General features: G+C 36.9%; 1 protein-coding gene across 4 annotated transcripts in view; it reads left to right on the top strand.

Moving 5' to 3' along the window:
* Window positions 1–23,361, top strand: part of LOC108701346 (potassium voltage-gated channel subfamily H member 7) — a 180,471-nt gene that overhangs the window by 137,426 nt on the left and 19,684 nt on the right. For all 4 annotated transcript variants that reach the window (XM_018235851.2, XM_018235850.2, XM_041576183.1 and 1 more), the window contains 2 exons: window positions 8,382–8,781; window positions 10,763–10,962. In XM_018235851.2, the coding sequence (XP_018091340.1) occupies window positions 8,382–8,781; window positions 10,763–10,962 (600 nt within the window). The remainder of the gene's footprint in view (window positions 1–8,381; window positions 8,782–10,762; window positions 10,963–23,361) is intronic.

The raw sequence follows: 23,361 nt of genomic DNA, 5'->3' as shown, positions 1-23,361 counted from the left end.
GCATATTCCTGTAGAGAAGTAGTGCTAATTAGTATGCTGGCTTCATAGCAGGAATTTTTTCTTTAGAACATCTAATCCCTCAACAGTTGATTCCTTTCAGCAAAGAGATTATAGTATGTTTAATAGTGTAGATGAAACCGAGCTTTCCATGGGCTGTGTTGGTATCTCAGCATGTAAACATGCTCAAGGCAACACCTTAGATATTATACTCTCAGAAGTTATTATGCAAAACAGGTATTTATTGGTTTTGCTATTGTTTAAATATGGATGAAGGAGTCTCAAATGATATCTTGATTATTTTGACTTAGTAATAAAAAAAATATAAGGCTTATTTATTATGGGAATGTAAAGTGTCATGTAAGGAGAGTCACAGAGGCTGGATATGTTTATCCCCTTGGATGCCTCAAATTTGCAGTGAATTTAGTTGGTGACATACCAAACAGCAGTTAACTACAACTATCCCTTGCTCTGGAGTATGCTGCACTGCATTGAATGTGTCAAGAAGGTACAACCAGCATAATGCACTGCTCCTTTTGATGCTGGGGGACAGTGCAGCTACCACTAACCAACACACTACTAACAAACCAAGATTTCCAGAGCTGGTTCCCATAATCCCATAGTTTTGACAGTGAGCACTGAAAGTGACGCAATGTGAACAATTGCATCCAATTTGTGTTGAAGTGCATGTGCAACTTCATGCATTGTGGTAGGCCATAATGGAAAAAATGCTGCATTATGGGTAAAAGCAATGGAGACTTGTCCTTGAAACTGCACCTTTGCACACCGCTCATAAATGCCCCCTTAAGACTGACCCTCACTTGTACAGAGACCTATTACAAGAGTTAATTACAAGTGAGAACTACACCCCTCTCCAATACAGGTGACGGAAGCATTAAATCCCTACAATGATAATGTACATCATTAGTCAGGACAATGACCTCCCAGCAAATAGTGTGCCTACTTGCTGGGCATCCACCAGTTACAGATAAGCATAATAGTCTCAAATCTTAAGATTTACTAATTTTAATTCTGTTGATATATTATACAATTGTATAGTGCAGCTTCTTTTGTAAGTAAGCCTTAAAATTAAAAACAATATTTAAAATAATAGAATTCAAGATATGTTCTCCCCATTTTAATAAAAGATATTAAAGATATTAGACCTTAGACTTAAATATGAAAATGTCTGATATATGATGATGTTCTAGGGGATAATATGTACTTTTCGAAATGCTGTGTCATTCCGAGACAGTCGCTGCATAGAGTCGTAATTCAATCCTGTTTTTGTTTAATTCTCTGAGTATATTAAATTATTAAGTACATGCGGCCTGCTGCAGCACGCTCTTGCCTGATATCACTTGCATGTGGGCGATCCTCATTTTCTCATTTTAATAGCTTTCTAACATGCAGCAGATTATAAGAAGGTCGTCACAGTGTTCTTGATAATGAAAAAGTGATTTCTAGTACCTCACTATAAAGAGAATTATATCATAGTTACATAGTTAAATCGGGTTGAAAAAAGACAAAGTCCGTCAGGTTCAACCGCTTCAAATGAAAACCCAGCATCCATACACACACCCCTCCATACTTTCACATACATTATTATATACCCATATCTATACTAACTATAGAGTTTAGTATCACAATAGACTTTGATATTATGTCTGTCCAAGAAATCATCCAAGCCATTCTTAAAGGCATTAACTGAATCAGCCATCACAACATCACCCAGCAGTGCATTCCACAACCTCACTGTCCTGACTGTGAAGAACCCCCTACGTTGCTTCAAATGAAAGTTCTTTTCTTCTAGTCTAAAGGGGTGGCCTCTGGTACGGTGATCCACTTTATGGGTAAAAAGGTCCCCTGCTATTTGTCTATAATGTCCTCTAATGTACTTGTAAAGTGTAATCATGTCCCCTCACAAGTGCCTTTTTTCTAGAGAAAACAACCACAACCGTGACAGTCTACCCTCATAATTTAAGTCTTCTGTCCCTCTAACCAATTTAGTTGCGCTTCTCTGCACTCTCTCCAGCTCATTTATATCCCTCTTAAGGACTGGAGTCTAAAACTGCACTGCATACTCCAGATAAAGCCTTACCAGGTATCTATAAAGAGGCATAATTATGTTTTCATCCCTTGAGTTAATTACCTTTTTTATGCAAGACAGAACCTTATTTGCTTCGAGTGACATCAGACTAACTGGCATAGTCATATTTATCGAAGGGTGAATGCTTACTTTCACCCATTGATAAATACTCTTTTAAAAATCCCATAGAAATTAATGGAGAGTGGTGGAATTTCACACTAGTGGACTGTGGTGTTCTCTAATTTCACTCTTTGATAAATATGCCCCAATGTGTCACCTTTAAAGCTAATCTGTTCATTACATGCAGAAAAATGGGATTTAGAGTGTACAGAGCTACAAAATGCAGCCACCATTCTACAGCAAATGCAGACACGTTAATTAAAGACATTCTCTCATGATTTTTATATTTTTTATTTCTAAAATACACTATGCACATTGCAAATAATTCATTCTACCATTTAAAATGATATTCTTGAACCAATTATTGGATAAATTAGCTGTCATATTGAAGAGTAGGCAGGCATTTCATCTCATTGTACCTAATTTTGAGCTTTTACAAATAGACAGCACTTGACAATGCAACTGCTTTCAGATAAACGATTGTTTAATCTCAATGTAACTGGAGGAGTCATGGCTGGACTTAGGTGTTTTACTATTGATTGTGATTCTCATATCTACCACCTAAAGATACTTCTAATAAAGCCATAGTGGGCACAAAATCCGTCAACAATAACTAGGTACCATCTGCTGGGAGGATGTGTCTACTCTCCATGGTTTATATATTAAAATATTTTGTGTAACTTAATTTATGGTTAAGTTTGGTGTAGACTGTTGATAGAGTTTTAATCCTGGGTAATACAGGTAATACAAGGAGCTGCTTTGTTTCTTAGTTTTTTATAGTTTTCTTTTTACACTGGTTTATTAAAACAGAAGTAATTCCCCTTTCTCCATTTAGATCAGCAGGGCTGGATTTACAGAGGGGGCGGCCCTAGGCCCACTGGTGTTCGTCGCCCCCTCCCCTTCATCATCGGGACCAGAGCAATGGGGATTGGGGCATGGGACATTTTAAAAACGATTGTATATCCTGCATATCCCCGGTGTTTCTGAACCAATGTGGGTGTGGTTGGGCAGCGTGCTGCCCCCTAAAATCCTGCCACCCTAGGCCCGGGCCTTGGTGGCCTCTCCACAAACCCGGGCCTATCAAGGGATTTTTATGGTTCAAGGCCTCCATGAATTACATAATCATTTTAGCATAGTCTGACCCAAACATATAGAGGCTGATTTCATCAAAAATCTAATTTCTGAGTTTTATATTTGAAAAAACTTGAAAACTAAAAAATGTGCTCTCTCATCGCAGTAAGTTCGAATGTTGACAATTGACATGCATAGTATTGTGAATAATTGGCCAATTAAATGGAAAAAGCTGGACAGCACTGAATGGAAAGGATATATACTTTGTATGGATATTTATTTTCTGTCCATTATGTATATGGATAAGCACTAAAAATATGAATGGATCTGTTATCCCTTAGGGCTCCCAGTATGGACAATGACATCCCCCACAATGCACATTACTGTACATTACTCATTATTCTTATGTAATTTGCTTTTCCTCTGTAATAAGACAATGCCATGTAATTGACTTTAACTGAGCTAGCATTAATCACATGAAGCAAACCGAGTGTATTGGTTTTTTAATGTTTAAAGGAGCAGTTTACTTTAAAATTAACTTTTAGCTTGATGCTGACTTGAAGCAGAATTTTAATTATTCTTAATATTTCATTTTTTGTGGCCAGCCTGAAACCCACAGATCTTCAGCTTCTATATCTTGGCAGTTTGCTGGTGAGAATAGAAGATCAATAGTAGAGGACAAGAAAAGAAAGTGAAGAGATCAAAAATAAAAATAATAAAAGCCTCACAGTCAATCTGTTTGCTGGGGACGCTTGTTGTGTTTGACCCCCACTAGACTCACAATTGGTGAATCTGTATGATTAACCATTAGGGGATTAGGGCATTGTCATTGTGATTCTGATCCATCTATAATGTTTATTAGAGTTGTTAAAGAATAGAACAAATTCAATGAAGTACTTCTGAACCAGCCTAGTTCAGATCAATGTACTAGGAAACTAGTAAATCACCACTGATCAATTAAACATTTTTTAAAAATTATTAATTGCCCATTACCTTCTATGGGAATTAATATCTGATACCACTCATTCGGTCTGGGAAAACCAATCCTGCAGACTCGGACAATGATTAATATAGATATTGTTAGATATTTATCTATTTAGTTGAATGGGCCAAACTGATCAGACTTTTGTATCAAATTCTCTCAGTTTAAATATCTAGCACTCCTGTATTCCTGAACTTTCTGTATTATAGGTTTCAGCACTATACAAAGATCCCTGTAACAGCCATTTGATTGCTTTGCATACCCTTTGCTCTCCATTAATAAATAGAGCAAAACTAGAATATGAATTATGATTGTTAGTGTTGAACATTTACTGTCTTTGGGTTGTTGACATTTCACTGACCATGTCTTGCATTTGCTGTACAAGTGGAAGTATTTGGTAGCTGTGACTTTTATTTAATTATCTGCAGTTAAGGAGATGGGAGACATATTGATGAAAGGGAATGTAGTACAGTAATTGGTACATTGTCTTTTCTATCGCTGAATATCTGCAAGTCGATAGCGGAGGCCTAAAGTGTTTGTCTCAGCGTTTTCAGACAGTTGTAACCTACTTTAACTTTCTGCTACTTCTCTTTCTTCTGCAGTCCCAGTTGACCCAATATCCAAAGAATTGTTAACACTAAACTTTATAAATTTGTAGTACCAGGCATCATACATTGTACCTTGCCAAATTGCAGATTATTGTATGGGAATCATCTTGCTCGGGGCTTGTTCTGACAGCAATTAAAGGGTGGGCAGCGATGGTCAGTGGAGCTTACAATCTAAGGTCCATATTACATTTACACACATGGTCTGTTTTATCATGAGCCAGTTAACCTACCTGTAAATTTTTGGAGTGTGGGAGAAAACTGGAGTACTCAGAGGAAACCAGGGTACTTGAGAGAATGGAAAAACCTGTTGGTCTAGGTGCCCCCTTTGATGCAGAAGGAAGATCAGTGGTACCCAACATGACATATCACACACAGAAGGGGGAAATTGTATGTTGGGAGGACTGGCCCTGGGGGCTACAAGAAGGGCCTTAGTGTTGCAGCCCTGGTGGACCCCCAATGCCCCAGTTGACAAGAGAACATACAAATTCCTTGCAGTTATTACCAAACCTGGAACCAAACTCAGGTCCCCAGCCTTACAAGGCAGAAATGCTATCCAGTGAGCCACCATTATGCTGGACTATAGCTCCCAGCATGCTTTAATCTGTAATATGTAGTTCATTAAAATTTGGGTAAAGTGTTGTTGCCCACATATGTAAAACCTCAAGCTGTATCATGTGATTAGTAGTTTCTGCTTAAGATCTGACAGTTGTGCTTAAAATAAGAATAGGCATATTGCAGTATGTCCCTACAGTAAAATATTAGAATATTTGAAAAGTGCAGGCAATCTGCAACATCAGCAAAATCCAAATGCTGACTGGACTAAATAGGCAGGCAGTTACATTTAGTCCAATGCCAAAATATGGTCCCCCTCTTTTTTGTACTGTCAGATTCAGAGAGTGAAAATATCACTCAGTGCTTTGTCAGCTCTGTCCAGCCTCGTAGTTGTTTACACATTAAATCCCCTAAAAAGCAGAAATGTAATAAATATGTAAACATCTGTTATGTAATATTCTTATTTAGCAATATACTCCCCAAAGATTAATTTTTATGGTTTGTTCAGTAAAATTTGTTCTATTCTTTCTTGATTAGGTTTTTATTTCTTACAGACATTTCTGACAGCACAGATGCCTGGGTTTGTTTTTGTTTTGCTTCCTGTTCAGTGAAATCTAGATGTGCTGTCTCTTAGGGAGTGGAAAGAACCTTTTAGCATCTCTGGTCATTGATCCACAACTATTAGTTTTATAACTAGAAATAGAGGACAATGGAACCCTAGGGTGGTTTCATACATATTTTAGAACCCATATGTTAGAAAAGCCATGGTAGATAGATACATAGGGGCAAATTCACTAAGATGCGAAGTTGCGCCAGGCGCAACTTCGTCGCACTTCGCCGCACTTCCCCAGGCGTAGTTTCGCCAGCGCTTCGCAAATTCACTAAAATCCGAAGTTGCGCACAGGGGTAGCGTAAGGTTGCGGAGTTGCACTAGCGTTGTTTCGCTATATAAAGCGAAGTTGCGCTAGCGAAGGCTAATTTGCATACGGCGCGAAATTCAAATTTCAATGGAGGAACATGTATCTGCACTACAAATGGCTAGAAAACCTTCAAATCAGCAAATAAAAATTTTATTTTGCCCTACACATGTGCCCACTATCTAGGTAAGTTGCCATGAGTCAGGAAATGTAGGGGGGAGGAAGGGGAGCCCCAAAAAATTTTCGATCTTTTTCAGCCTATCACCCATCATGTAGAAAACACGCCAGCGTTTTTTGGGACTTAGAAAAAAAATTGACTTTTTTTTAAACAATCCCTATCTACTCTATTGCGCTTCGCCAGGTCTGAGGTGGCGAAGGAAGTCTAGCGTAAAAGGTAGCGTTCAGTACACTGCGCAAGTTAGTGAATTTGCGTAGTTTCGTCGCTAGCGAAGATTCGCCTGGCGTAAAGTTGCGAAGTAACACTAGCGAAACTACGCCAGCGTTCGTTAGTGAATTTGCGCAGTAGCGAAAATGCCAAACGCTAGCGAACTAACGCTAGCGTTCGGCACTTCGCGTCTTAGTGAATTTGCCCCATAGATAGACAATGGAAAGGGTCATCAAAGAAGGATAGATTTTGTGTTTGGTGAGTAAAGACATTTATCTCATTGTTTCATTCATATTATCCCAGAGTCAATTCCATGAATAACACCCCAGAACAAAACAATCTACAAACAGTGCCAATTGCATACATCCCAGAACACATGGCAGCATTAATACAGTGCCAAATCCAAATAGTATGCCTTCAAAACACAAGGCATGACAAATGCAATGTCAACTTCATGTAAAATACCTCCATCTTGTTTGCTTTAGTAAATTAATGGATGTTGGTTTATAGAAGTTTAGCCTTCCCAAGGCTTTATTAAAATACAACCATTGGAAGGGTTCTTTTGGTGGTATCCTTCCTAAAAAGTGTGATGGAAATGCTTTACATATTTGTACATCTTTTATCCAAACATGGTCCTTCACAGAACATGTTGGTGTCATGGGTTGCCTGGTTACCTCAAGATCAGGGGTCATAGTGTCAGGATCCTACTATCAATTCTAGACAGGGCACTGTGAGGCGTTTGTATGCTCTTTCCATGTCTCTGAGGGGGCAATCTGGTTTCCTCTCGCATAGAGTTGGGTTAATTGTTTCCTAATTACATTGACCATAGTGGGGCTCATTTATAAACACTGGGAAATTTTTCACCTGGGCAGTAACCCAGATTTTTTCAGCCAGCTATGGGATGAACAGTAAAAGAAAACATTGGATCGGTTGCCATGGGTTATTTCCCAGGTGCAGATTTGCCCAGTGTTTATAAATTAGCCCCAGTGTTGGGACATTAGATTGTAAGGCAATTGGGACTGGAACTAACAGCACATTGTAGTTGACCACTGCCCTCTTCTAAATTTTCTCATTGATGTTCCACAATAAGTACAGGCATTCAGCTATTTTATATCAGAGGTAACCAATTAAGACGAGCAACATAGAACTTGACTGGTAATGACACAGAACATTTTTGAAAAGTTTGAATCACCTCCAACACATTAAATGATTGCAACAAGTCATTCCTCGGTACAGTACCCTTGTCCATGGATGGTCTAGAGTGATGTGTAGCTGTGTAGACACCTTAGTATGAATTGAGCTGATGCCTGTATTAATTGCAATAGGTTTATGTCCTCGGGTGATCCGGGTTATGCAATTAAATGTCAGCAAGATACTCTAGGGTGGGCATCTCTGGTGTATAAACTGATAATATTTGATATACCTGTGATAAGGGATTTATATCTGGTTAATATCCATCATCATAGTTAAGCCATTATAGGGCCACAAATAAGATGAACGATATTACAAAATGGACTCTATTCCACTCCTGATTTCAGAATTTATTCTTAACATGTCATAATGTTGAAGAAATATCAAACCCATTATTGAATGTTTGCTGAACATTGGTAGCTTTTGTGGTGCAGATGAAAAACGAATCTCTTTCTTTTTCTTTTCACAGACCACAACACTTATTGGACTTTTAAAAACTGCCAGGTTATTACGACTGGTGAGAGTTGCTAGAAAACTGGACAGATATTCAGAATATGGTGCAGCTGTTTTGATGCTTCTAATGTGCATATTTGCACTAATCGCACACTGGCTTGCTTGCATTTGGTATGCCATTGGCAATGTGGAGCGACCTTATTTAATTCACAAAATTAGCTGGTTGGATGCACTGGGAGAGCAAATAAAGAAACCATACAATTACAGTGATCCCAGTTCTGGACCTTCTATCAAGGACAAATATGTTACAGCTTTGTACTTTACATTTAGCAGCTTAACAAGTGTTGGGTTTGGAAACGTATCCCCAAACACCAACTCAGAGAAGATCTTCTCCATATGTGTCATGTTGATTGGCTGTAAGTACAAACAACAAAAATCCAGTAATGGGTCCGATTTAATTCAGTGAGTTAAAGGTTTATCATGTGAAAAGTCATGGACGAGATTTAATTTTAGATGCAATTTAGAAAAGTCCATGGGAAAAAACTGGAACTGAATTTGGAGCAAAGTCTTTTCTCCTCAAATTGAATCTAGTCCATGAGTTTTCACTTGATAAACCTTCAAATATCTTTTTCTCACTGAATTGGATTTGGCCCAATGTATTTTGTTTTGGAACAACAGACTCACAACAGGTTGCCCCTTATAGGTTAGTTGTCACCATAAATCAAGAATATCTAAAACTTTGCTTTTAAACCATGTTATAGTGGCCAGTCCTGATTATGATAATTTATTTTCCCTTTAATAATAACAATATTTTATAATTGGATTATATTCCTCTTCTCTTCCTGTTTATTGTGTTCTTGTGATGCTACTAAACCTTTATAAATGCATTCTTAAATAGCTGATCTAGCATTTTCTCTCCATGAGATCTCGTTACAACCTCCTAATTATATTCGTTAAGCTTCTAGCAAGGTCTTGCTATTAATGAAGGTATCTTGCAGCGACTAATTATTAGGAATAGCTTTCTGTTATATAACACACTGCAGCCTGAGATTGGCATACTGTACACTGTTATAAAATATTCTGCATTTTGTGCTACTTGGTGACACGTGACCTTAAGGTGTTTTAAGTAACGGGTAAAGGAAATAGATGCTATTTATAAGCAAGGTTTATTTTCAGTAAGGTTTATTTAGTATGAAGTAATAGCTGATAATTTATATAGAACATTCCTTATCTGCATATTTGCATGTGCTAATAAATACAATTTTTGCTGCAGATATAGAATGATGTAGGTGGGATGCAGTGAATCCATCATTTTTGGATTAGGTCAGATACCACTTCTTCCAAATGAACCAAATCTAAACTCTAATCTATGTTAATTATTTCTAAACAATATCCCCCCATACATTGTCAGCTTTAGCTGTTCAGTGCTTTAAAGTCACATAAGGAGAATTAAACCCATAGCCCTCATCCACCCCCTTCACTGCCTGCTTGGAGGGGGGTTGGCAGTTGAGTGGACAAGGGGGCAAGGGGGCTTGGGGTTAGTTCTCCTTTAAGGTTTTAGATTTGGTTCTTCTAAACATTAAGGATTCAGCCAAATCCAAATTCTGGAAAAAGTCCTGTGATATTGTCTAAATTCCAAACCAAATCCTGTAATGGGTGCATCCCTAAGTTCTAGTATCGCATAGCCATGTAGCCAATTCCCATTTTCTACTTCCCGTGCCCCTAGACCCAGCTGTCCCATCTCTGTTCCTCTCCTTGAACTTCAGCACCACTCTGCTGGCACAACTAGTTATGGAAACAAGTGAACTGCAGTTCACTACTGCAGTTGGTTGTAGACAGCAGGCTGCCAGAGTATAGAGGTAACTTGCAGACCCTTTGCCACTCTATTCTCAGGGTACAAGAGCATCAACAAATAGATATTATTCTGTCCTATTTGTGCTTACAAAAAATATTTCAGCCAGTGCAAGCAATACATACTATCAAAAATAAAAAATATTATCAGTCTCTCTTGGATAATATGGCAAGTTTGGGTGCCTGAAAAAGCGATACTGTTAAACTCATTTAGCCAGTAATAGTCATAAATCACAAATGAAAAATTGCAGTGTTTTAGTAACGTATAGCGACCAGTCATAAGATGGCATTTATTGGTTTGCTTTTTAAAAGAAAACATCCAAGTGGTTGCTATGGGTTACTAGACTTGGAGTATTTTAAATTACATTACCCTCTCCTTTCCCTGTTTTAGCCACAGCTAACATGGTATCATGGTTCTACAAATAATCTCTATAACCTTTACTTGACTAACTGTTTAAAGATTAAATGATATTTTTTGATGTTGCCTTTTTATTCATTTAGTTGTGTTAATTAATGGTCTATCATTTTTTATTCTTTCCAATCCAGCATTAATGTATGCAAGTATTTTTGGAAATGTATCTGCAATAATCCAAAGATTATATTCAGGAACCGCTCGGTACCACATGCAGATGCTGAGAGTGAAAGAATTCATACGATTCCATCAAATCCCCAATCCTTTACGTCAAAGGCTTGAAGAGTATTTTCAGCATGCATGGAGTTACACCAATGGCATTGACATGAATATGGTATGCCACTTAGTTTTTCATTCTCTACGTATATGTTACATGAAGATCATAGAACATCACAGTCTACGTGGTTGTGACAATCAAACCGGAGTGGCCAAGAGTGTTTGATAACAGAGATAGATGGACAGATAGCAATATGATTAGTTAGCTAGATGACAGATTGTTAGATATGGATAAATAGAGAGAGAGAGAGAGAGAGAGAGAGAGAGAGAGAGATACTATAAGGCCAAAAGTATGTGAACAGATGCCTATACAATGTATTATTGCAAAGCCAAGTGTATTAATATGGGAGGACTTTCCATTAGATGGTGGACCTTTGCAACAGGTTGGGAAAGGATGTTGGGCAGTCATATCAGGCTCACATTGATATTCCATTGTATCGAACAGGAGTTCAGTTGCGTTGAGGTCAGAGTTTATGGAGGCCAGTCAAGTTTTCAATTCCCATCTCACAAACATATTCTCTGTGGAAAAGGCCTTCCCCAACTATTTCCTGTGTTGGCAACAATGGGTGTAGTTGAAATAGGCAATTTGGGTAATTGGAAAGCTGTCCACTTACTTTTGACCATGTAGTGTTGATAGAAATAGACAAAGACAGACATACATGTTGCTTGGCAGATAGGAAAGCCAATTGTCTTGTGAAAGGCCACATTTCATACCTGTTATTATTAAAGATACATTTGAAAAGGCTGCATTCTTTCACAGAAATATATGTAAAAGACAGAAACTCAAAAATCTCTATAGATTGGCCAGTTATTGTGGGTTTTTTTAAAAAATAAATAAATAATAATGATAGAGCATAATCATATGTGGTTCATAGTAATTACTGATGTTATGTCTTCAGACACATTAATAGAAATAGACTGACAGACATTATTACTATGGATTTGGTTATGAAATTGTCATCTCTGTTTGAAAGGGGAGGAGAAAAAAACTGTATAATCTAAAGTGCTAATGTTGTGCTGGCTCTTATGTTCCTTTAACCTTGTAGTGTTATTGAAAAGAAGTTACAAATAATAAATGGGGCTTGATATGCCATACATCAAGCCAGACTCCATCCCTGATGGATACATACAGTAGCAATATTCTAGTCATCAGGCACAGGACATCTTTTAATCTAAAGGGCATCAACCCTGTTTCTACGCCCTACCCCATGGAAGACTGAAATCTCACAGGGTTTGAATAAGAAGCAACAAAATCTCATAGCTTCCGTATCAGTGATTTAAACGCTTTACTGCTAAATGCCTAGCAGATTTCTGTACATGACATAAAAGCAGCTTCTGTGAGACAGTGCAGCCACTCTTTCCATCTCGCCATTCTAAATGTTTTATGTGCTGGACAGAAACTATAGGCCAGACTGATGGCATGGGCGATGAAAGGTTCCTCTGAAAATAGACACTTGTGTTATGTTGTATCAGAGTAGTATATATTACTTTGTCCTACAGAAATGGTTTATATTCCATGTAGTTTGCAGTAAATAGGCAGGTGAGTATGATGATATAGCATATTAAATACACATACATTTCCTTCTCTGAATATTTGTATTCATACAAGAGCAAAGCTAGTAAGCTACCATATAACTTGCTTCTTAGCACCAGCCGTAGTACTCAATTAATGATTTTGCTGTTTTAAAATCATGGGGCTGATTAGCTGAAATTAGGATTCAGGTTTTTGCTGTGCTTTGTGAAAAATGCAGCAAAATAACCCCTGCAAATTTGAATGTTTTCTAGTTTTCCAAATTTGAATTTCTAAAATTTATCAGTCAAAATTTCAAATGAAAAAAAAATCACCAGCTAAAATTTAACAAAGTCAATTGGAGGTGTATTTTAAAAATGTATGCTGTTTTTTTAATATTAAGATTCTTTTTTAAAAAAAATTGAGTTTACAGATTGTGATTACGTTTTTTTATTACAAAAATGTTATATTACATTTTTTTTCATAATTTGAAAGTCTGAGTTTTTCAACGCATTCAAATATACAGTTTTTGGTTAAAAACAATAGGTTTTTCTGTATTAAAAAAAAACTTGATAGTGAGAAAAGGTTGAATTTTGTCTGACAAACATTACTACTATGGATTTGGTCTAATTAACAATAAATAGAACAAAACAGTTTTTGGTTAAAAACATTTGGCTTTTCCGAATAAAAAAAATATAAAAGTTTGTCTATTTTTTAAACTGAAATTTTCTATAACTCTTAATTTTCAGGATCATGCTTTGCCACAATTTGCAGGTTTTTTTTCTCGCATTCATATTTCTTCCTTTTGCCATTTTTAAAATCCCACATATTGTGAAGTATTTTTATGTTTACAATTTTCTAATAAATGCAGCCATGGTAAAAAAAACCACACACACACAAATGCAATTTGTTTTTACATAATATATGTCAATGAATGACAGCAAAGCATTAGAAAAAAAATCAGCCCCTAAAAGCCAGATTCAGCCCTTGAGGCAAGGACAGTGAGAAACTCATTTCTACATGTCCTATGTCCACCAGACTATTGAATTTGATCATGGAATTCTTAGTTCACCCATATCTGGAGGGCACAAGGTCAGGACATACTTGATGTAAATAATCAAAACACAGTTTAATAATTATTAAATATATCTGTATACATATATACTATATGCAGAGAAGGAATGTTGCATGCACAGAAAGTAGTAACAGTAAAGACAGAAATTACTGGAGGCCTATACTGTCTTTTTAAAATATAAATATTTTTTACAATAGATCAATGTGGGGTATGATAAGGAGCCATGCACTTAATATTAGCTAGCATGCTTATAGTGTATGCTTCTTGTACAGATGTTACTGTTTAGCTGCCATTTTCTGTTGTACTTATGAGAGATTTATCTTTTCTTGTGCCTGCCTCAATCCTTACACCATGGAATACCTACACCCACGGGTAAGAACAGGAGGTATTTTCAATGCAATTTTTTTCCTTTATTTGTTTTTTTAAGGAATCCTTTTTATGCATTTCCATAGTTTTTGTGGCATTGCATTGCATGGATTTTTCAATGGTCAAATATTTTGAGACTGAGTCCAACAAATGGGGGTACAGGATAGAAGTAAAAATGTGAAACTACTGTAGCTGTTCAGGGACATAATCCTTATTATACCTCATTTATACTCATTAGCATTTATGTTGCCTTATTGTATAGGTGACTGTTTAAAACAGGTTGACCTACCAGAATACACAAGGATCTTTCAGTAGGCCCAGTCTCTATAGTCCCCATCTTAGAAGAATTAGCAGTTGCTTATTTCCAATATGGGCCTATATAAAACCTGTACCATTTGGCATCTATATTTGGTTGCTGTGACAATGGGCCAGGGCGTCAAGTTCTCTGGTGGGCCTTAAAAGACCCAGTCCAACACTGAGTTTAGCTATTTTGAGAAAGGGCGATTACAGCCCGAAACATGTTGTGTATAGCAGCTTAAATAAATATTAATCACAAGTTAATCTGCGTCAGAGTGCTCTCCTCTCTCCTACTGAAAGTTCAACTGAGTTTAGCTATTTTGTGTGGGATAAATTCAAGCCCATTGTCCACGATTTTGACCCAAAAAATTATCATCCAGAATGACTTTTCAGTAACCAAACTTCATAGTTGTGAATCTACTTTATACCCCACAGACCAAAAAGAGTCAGTCCCAAAATATCTTATGTCCGTATGGTATGTCTTGTTGAGTGACCGACATGCATTAACATGTTGCAAAGGTGCCATATGTAGGCATTGCGTATTTAGTGAATGCTTTTGATGTGGTGATTAAGTGCATGTCTACATACTGTACAAGTCTTGTGCATCTAACTCCTAAAACACCTAGAAGTTTTCATATGCTTTTTGGTGTTTGGGAGAATGTATCTAATCTGTGAAGGGTGAACTGTGTTTGGAATTTAGTGATTTGAAGATTTGTAGCATGGAAGAACTGTATGATAGAAGTGTTTATATTATTCCAGTCTGTTGGAGATATGGTCATACAAAGACTCTCTGTAACTACATTGTGCAAACAGAATTTGCCCTTTCTAAATAGAACAGTGGCTCCCCCCAATGGCTCCCATGACCATCCTTGTTAAAAATGACAGCTAGCCTTCATTTTATATTCTGCTGAGGAACAAAACTAATTAAAATCTACTATGTGTGATTAAGCTAAGCCCAGTAACCCACAGTATCAACGTTAAATAAAAATCCATGCAAAAACATATTTCTGTTGCACAAAGGGAATTGTAATTATGAATGTCACTTCTTTCCCTAAACATCAGAGCATATTATATTAAACAAAGTGTCCAGGCAGTAACATGAATAGAAGAAGATATCCCTGTATCCTTTATGTAATTGCTTATTGTTCTCAAAGCATTATTCCCATTATGAGACGGCGGGGCTTACACGGCAAACTCATGCTCCGGCATGTGCACAAAGACAGTGACAAAACCAGAGAGCCAATGGTTTGAATAAGCTTCTAAGAAAAGAATATTTATGAACCTATCTAGCAGGACCTGAATAGGAAAGCATGCACATCTTCTCAGCATTATAAAAGAAAAGATATTTGCACAAAAATCAAGCAGCAGAAGATTGTTGTTGAGCCTACTGGGGGGATGAATGAGGAAGAGATTATAGCTTATTATTTGGGAGAATGTTTACCATAGTTTCGGCAGAAGGAGTGTTGAACATTGAATGAGCACTAATGAGGGATGATGGCTATTGTATAGCAGCAAATGTGGAGTATTGTTTTAACAAAATGTACCTGGCATTTTTATTGGCTACTGAAATAAACGTTCTAAGAAGTATTGAGCTTCCATGGACACCAATATATATATATATATATATATATATATATATACTCCCCCAAACTCCCAGCACTCACGATAAATATACTTTCATTGCCTGGGTGCATGCATCAAGATACTAAATACGATCCTCTCCAGAAGTAGTGTGTTTAATAAATTTATTTCTTTGTAATAAGTCCTGAGTTGTGCGGCTTCTTCTGGAGAGGATTATATATATATATATATATATATATATATATATATATATATATATATATATATATATATATATATATATATTAATTTTTAATCTTAATAATGGAAATATTAAGAATACAGCATATACTTTGATTCCAAGTAAAAAAACATCCCTGTTCCTATAAAGACCTGTCTAGACCAGAGTCTTTCATCTTGCTCCCATGATGTGTAAATCCCATAACAATAAGTCCAACATCATATGGGGTGATTTGTCCTGTAAAATCAGAATGACAGAAGTCCTGAAAGCACTCTCTCCTGTCTCTTATTGTGTCCACTGGGGATTGCATGTTAGCACCAGCACCATTAATTTCTTAGCTGAAAATGCAGTTCCCTAAGTTTAACCCCAAATTACAAGTGCATAGAGAGTGTGTCCATTACAAGTTGCATATGATGTACCAATATGAATGCAAATTAGAATCCATCTTGATAAAATGTGCACAACTTGCAGCATACTTTTATCCCCTGTATTTATGTTCAAACAGTGTCACTATTGGTCACACATAAGTCAAGCACCAACTCTCGAATTACTGCCTGGTCCAGGATTCCCTTGCATTGTTGGGTGCTCATAATTAATTTAAAGGCTGAAGGGGTGCATTATCTGTAAGTTGCAAAAGGGCATGTATACCATGTATGTACCTTTCTAAAAGGTTTTTGGATGTTGCTGTTTGAAAACAGTTGGGGGCCTGCATGGTTAACATCCCTGCTACATACAGGTATGACATCTATTATCTGGACACCTGTGTGTCATAAAGCTCCAAAGTATGGTGATATGTTTTCCCATAATAACTTATTTAAACATACAAGGTGATGCAGGTGCTAGAGAATAAAGGGGCACAAAATTGCACTCATTAACACTTATTTCATGTGGTCTTGCTGTGATGAACACTTTGCACTAAATTTAAACTCCACAATGAGCTGATGAGTGCAGCAGTGGGTGGTGCAAAGCAGCCCTGCCCTTACCACCTGCCATAGGGGAACGGTAAATACTCCATATTACAGAAAGATCCATTATATAGAAAACTCCAGCTCTCAGGCAGTTGGCATATTGGTCAATTAGTAGACAATATAATATGTCCATTGTATTTCATCTACCCACTCTGATGCTGGGGGTCCCAAGGCACATGCCCTCTCTGCTGCACCACAAAACAAGTCTTGTATAAGATAATAAGCTAAATGTATAGAGTTTTTTTACTGTGGATAATGAGTAGGCTACATTAATCTTTTATTTCTGATATGTAGAAGAAATTATGCTGGTAATTAACCTACTCTCTTATTAAATGTAATTAAAACCAAATCTAAAGCTAAATAAAGAAGAGTATGCCGCATGGGATATTTGGGAGTTATTAACATTAAACACATTTAGAGATTCAGTGCCAGAGCTCATTGTGTTACTATGAAGCGAGTCATTACAAGTCATGCATTTCATAAAGGCAATTTTACATATTGTTTTATATTAAAGGGCAGCGAAAGGCAAAAAAAGAACATTTTTAATTAATGGGAATGGCATTAGGAGCTAAAACGGGCATAGAATGCCCACTTAAATGGCATACACAATACTCTTCTGCTGGGTGCCAATTTGCGCCTTCTTTGGTGTGTCAGCCCCAAATCCAATGTAAGGGAACTCTCAACCTTGAGCAGCCAGTAAAACATGTCTCATTTGTATATCCTTTTTAGGGCGTATGGGGGTATCAGTTGAATCGCTTATAGTCTAAAGTACAAATGCACTGCAATTTCAGATACATGTCAAAATGGCATCTTCACTGGATTGCTTAGGTATGAGTTTTTTCAAAAGTGGTGGTAGCTTCAGCATGTCTCTGTCTCAGTTGCTACACTTGTGCATGATTCATAAAAAGCAGACTTGTGGGTGCCATGGCACTTGTTACCACTTGTTATCCTCCTATGAACTACCTTAGACCAGTCAATATTTTGGGCATCCAATGGATCAAAACCCTGGGAGGCTTGGACAATGTTAAATATCCATTTGGTTCAAATCAACTATTTGATGGATTCAATCAAAACTTCTAAGACGATTGAATGGATAGGTCTTTGATAAATCTGCCTTTAGTTGACACTGGAACTGCTGTGGAGCCATATGGACCATAATTACTCCAACATTACTTTTACACATGTGCAAGGAAGGAGGGTAGGGGAACACTAACAATCAAGGGTTTTCTATTGGAGAACTTATAATTATATATGAATATACGGCAGTTCATTGGAAAACCAACCCAACATTATTCTCGGCCTATGTACATGTGGGACAAAGTAAAGAGCAGATCAAGTAGGGTCTACTTTACTCAAGATTTTGCACCATGGTCTGCCATCTTGCATGCTACTGCTTAGAAAAATATACTTTCACTGCAATCCATTAATAGATAATCCTGCACTAGAGAAACAAACGTTCTCATGGTTATGCACAAACACAAGTAACTTATACCCTGACCCTTTCATTTATAAAATATAGTCAGGTGTTTGGATTTTATATGAACTGCACTAATCAGATGAAAAACACCTACTGACCGCTATAGGTTATTTCTAGTACAGGTATGGGATCTGTTATTTGGAAACCGATTATCCATAAAGCTCCGAATTACGGAAAGGCCGTCTCCCATAGACTCCATTATAATAACATTTTTAAAAATTCAAATAAAGTGGTGGTGATGAACTTCAATAATACGCAGTGGGTTGCGGCAAAATGGTGCTGTTCATTTAAACACTAGGGGGCACATTTACTAAGCTCGAGTGAAGGATTCGAAGTAAAAAAAACTTCGAATTTCGAAGGGTTTTTTTGGGTACTTTGACCATCGAATAGGCTACTACGACCTTCGACTACGACTTCGATTCGAACGATTTAAAGTAAAAATTGTTTGACTATTCGACCACTGGACCATTCGATAGTCGAAGTACTGTCTCTTTAAAAAAAACTTCGACTACATACTTCGCCACTTTAAACCTACCGAGCTACAATGTTAGCCTTCCCTTCCCCATCAGTTTTCTAAGGTTTTATGATCAAAGGAAAATTGTTCGATCGAAGGATTTTATCGTTAGATCGAACGATTTTTCCTCGATCGAATGATCATAGGATTTGCAGTAAATCCTACGAATTCGATATTCGTATTCGTAGGATTTTACCTTGAAGGTCGAATTCGAGGGTTAATTAACCCTCGATATTCGACCCTTAGTAAATGTGCCCCTAGATGTTTAGAGCTTAGCTCTTTATCAAGTGTAACACATACAAAAAACATCCATGATTATAAACCTTAATCTCCACCTCTCATTGAGGTGAAATTAGTTGCAAACCATTTCTACTGGGTAATATGCAGCTTAGCTGTGCAAATTAGAAGTGAAAAATGTCCCACTTGTAGTAGCATATCCTCCAAGTACAAAAACATCGTGGAAAAATTCGGTACAAAGTGTGAAGCTTCTTATTTCTTTTTCAGAGCGGGTTTATCTGTAAAGAAATATTATTTAAAACCCAAATTAAAACCAATTACCCTGGTACTGCTCACAAAGCCTACCTAGAGCTAGCTATACTTTAAATCGGATATAAGAAAATATCTCAGTGCTTTTTAAAAATAGAAATCGTCTTACCCTTTAGTAGTAGATTCACATACCTATTATTATTCAAAAAGTATCCATTTTATCTAAAAGGAAAAGTCTGGGAGAATAGAATGAAGTTGATACAATGTGATACTTATAGGAAACTACTTATACTCCAGTGTTCATTTTATATATGATTTCCTTTTTCTCTGTAATAATAAAACAAGTACAAGGTACTGTTTTATCATTACAAAGATATTATTTATCCTTATTGAAAGCAAAATCAGCCTATCGCGTTTGTTTACGCAATAATAACATGATTTTCTAGTAGACTTAAGGTAGGAAAGATGCATTATCCGGAAAACCCCAGGTCCCCAGCATTCTGGATGACAGGTCCCATACTGGTATATGGATTAAATACACTCAAATTACTGCAACAATTGTATTGTTTCTCATTTTGAGATTAAATGCAGATGATATTTGGTGTTAAATGCATTTTGTGGCTTGTTGGTTATGGAGAGGCCCACGGCGCAAATTGCATTCCTTCCATATAAGCTGCTGCTTTATTGATCTGCTCAGTGCTGGTCTCAGTAGTTGAATTCCTTCATTAAATATCTGAAACACTAAAAACCTGGCACCAGTTAAAGCATTATCTGCTTCTTAACGGCTTAATTAAATAATACACCTAGGCCTGTTTCAGATGTACATTAAAGTCTCCAAAAGTCTCTTAAATGTAATAGAAATTAATTTTTTTGGTACAGGCAACAAGGCTCTTGGTAGAATTTGTGGGAAAAGGTCTTATTATTTCCATATATGTGATTTGTTTTACGTTGTTGCAAATAATTTCTGTTTATTGTAACAAAAGATTATGCTATTGTTGGGTATAGATTAAAAAATAATTAGAATTTTAAAACAAAGGAGGGAATATACATTTCTGGTTTTGTACAGGTATTGATGTTCTCCTATATGTTCCCCTGCAAAAATAAAAAAATTATATATATATATATATATATATATATATAATATATATATAACATATAAAAAGAAACAGAGAGAAATGTGACTTCCATATTACAAAGCATTTGGAATAAATGGGATGATTTATGTATGTTATGACTAAAACATCTCTATCTGCACTCTATCTCTCAAGCTTCTTAAGAAGCAAAGCTTTGTTTCTATCTATTCATCAGGGAGATCCTTTGGCAACAAATGGTTTCAGAGCATCTGTGTAAATTCTGATTAAAGGCAAAGAACATTCACTTTCATATTAATGAGAAAAACATTTCAGCGGCAATTTTACGTGCAGCTTTCACTGGAAGTAATTAGTACAATGTGTCATTTTGTCTTTTTTTAAAAAATATGAATAGGTAAAAAAGCATGCTTTTAAATAAAGCTGCTTTGCCTTCTTACCACATTGCAGATAGTGCTAAAAAACACAGAGGAGGTGCCAAATGTAAATATAAAATATATACATTTTTATAGGGAGGCTAAAACCAAGAGATTAATGAATGCCCTGAAAGCAAGTGAAAAAATTACAAAGGGCAATAAAGTGACACCACTTAGTGCTCATTTTCCCAAAAAATGTTCATTGAGTGATAGGTGTGTTCTGCCCTTGTGCTGGTTTAAAAAATCTGAAGTGAAGTGCCGTTTGTAGTGCTGGAGGGCACAAGCACCCACCAGAACTTGAGTATCATTGAGGAGGCAGGCCACCATTCATGAATACAGTACAGTTAAATACAGGCAGTGCTGTATTCATCTGGAAAGCACAGGTTCTTACATTCTATTCTGCTGTGAAGTGACCTGCACCCATAGACACTTAAAGTGGATGCAGCTCGCTGCTGTTTTTTGTCCTTTACATCCTGCTCTGACAATTGTAAATGAGCCCTGAGGGGACTTCATTGCAACTTACTCTTTGCACTTTATCTGAATTCATGCACGTTGCTGTTGGTGAAATAGGGCTATGCAGGGCTCTCCTGCATCTTGCATCCATTGTCAAGCCATAAAATCTATGTACCACCCCATCCCGCATTAAGGTGCAGGACTTTGTGCTTCATTCTGACCATTTGGGCCTTTTCTGCATTAACCCCTGTTGTTGTTGTTGTTAAACCTTACAGGCACAGGCACTTGTGGCTGCATTTTGTAGGCAGGCACAGAAAAGTGGATCTGCTCTCATCTCTACTGACAGGTACAGCATCGGCCAGAGTTCAGATACACAGAGCTAGAGAGAAATCAATATACGACACATGTGACTGTGCCTTAAAGGCACTTGTCTCTAGTTAAGAAGAAACCGGGTTAGGATATAATATTGATGTACTTCTCACACACAACCCTTGTTACTCTGATGAATGTCAAGCTGCCAGTTGAATAGTTAGAACCATTGTAAGTAAAGACAGTGGCACATATAAAATAAGTACAATGGCAATGCCGCAGAGGCTGTAGACATTAGAAAATCAGCATTCTTATCACTCCCTTTAGATAAACTGTCATGGACTACTTCAGGTCTAAATCTAACCTAAAATAATATTGCAGGAGACTGTAGATAAGAGTGACTTAGCAGTTGTACAGACAGCTAGAGTTATTCTGCCAAGGTAAGCACATACATACCTATGTTAAATTAAGCATATAGCTTACAATACTTACAAAAATAAAAAATGATAATGTCCCTTTACCTTGGTTTTTATCATTGTGATTTTCAAGTGGATTTTAGTAGCCCCGTTTAGAGTATTAATATAGTGCTGCTGGAAGGTAATAAAATGGGAACCATTAAATCGCTTAAAAATGGGTTCACTGAAAAGTATTGATTATGGAGAAAGTATTCACCCTGCAGAAAAAGAGGTATTATCTGACACATTCTTTAGAATATGCCTGGCAGAGATACAATATCTTTCCATTGGATTTAGAATGATATACAAAGAAGATTTAACTGTGTGGCATGCTATTTAGTAATCTATAGAAGAAATATCAAGGGTGAGAAATAGACGGAGAGTTTCCTAAAGTTTGATACACCTTATAAATCACATTTATCCAATGCTCTAAGTAATATAGTGAAAATCACTTTAATGTGATCAACAGCTCGTCTTGGTCTTGTTGTGGTTACCTGCGGAAGCAATAGAAAAGCTGTTCTTACAGCCACCTACTGTAGCTATGTAAATTTGGTAAATCTAGTTTAATGGGTGATGCCTAACTGTTGACTATGAGTCGAATGCCTTTCTCAAAGAAAAGGCTGGGATATATTGACATAGTTATATAAGAGCTGTAGTGCTGCAAAAGTAGAGCAAAAGTAATCAAACCTTGGAATTGGCCCCTTAGCAGGGCAGGCCCTAGTAGACTGGACAATGGACTCAGTCATAGTGAGATTTAGACACTGCTTATTTACTGTTTTGGATATCCCATCTATAATAGGGTGCCTTTTATGGCCATGTTTTGGCATATCTTCAGTCAAACAATGAGCTAAGAGGAGATTGACAAAAGAAGGGGAACATGGTTGCACACAAAAAGGGACTATGAGTGTGAGGCCTTGGAAAAAAAGTTGGAACCCATTGATTATATATAAGAGTTGTAATGCTTCTCTGTCCTTCCTGAACACAACACAGTAGAAGTCCACAAACATGTGTGTTGTGCATTCCCAATAAAAGTTTTTGCAGTTAAGAATACTGCTGTGGAATTGTCCTGCATTCGAACTCTACTGATTGTACACTATATCTTGTACTACCATTCCTGAGGAAATCAGCAATTATAAAAAATGTGTTAATCTGTATACTAATTTCTCGATGCAAAGTCTGATCCCCTCTTCTCATTGAACTTGAAAGATATTTAAGAGCTGTAAGTTGTTCCATCCACCACCC

The sequence above is a fragment of the Xenopus laevis genome, chromosome 9_10L (genome assembly GCF_017654675.1).
Source record: "Xenopus laevis strain J_2021 chromosome 9_10L, Xenopus_laevis_v10.1, whole genome shotgun sequence".
Lineage (NCBI taxonomy): Eukaryota > Metazoa > Chordata > Amphibia > Anura > Pipidae > Xenopus > Xenopus laevis.
This window is presented reverse-complemented; position numbering and strand designations above follow the sequence as displayed.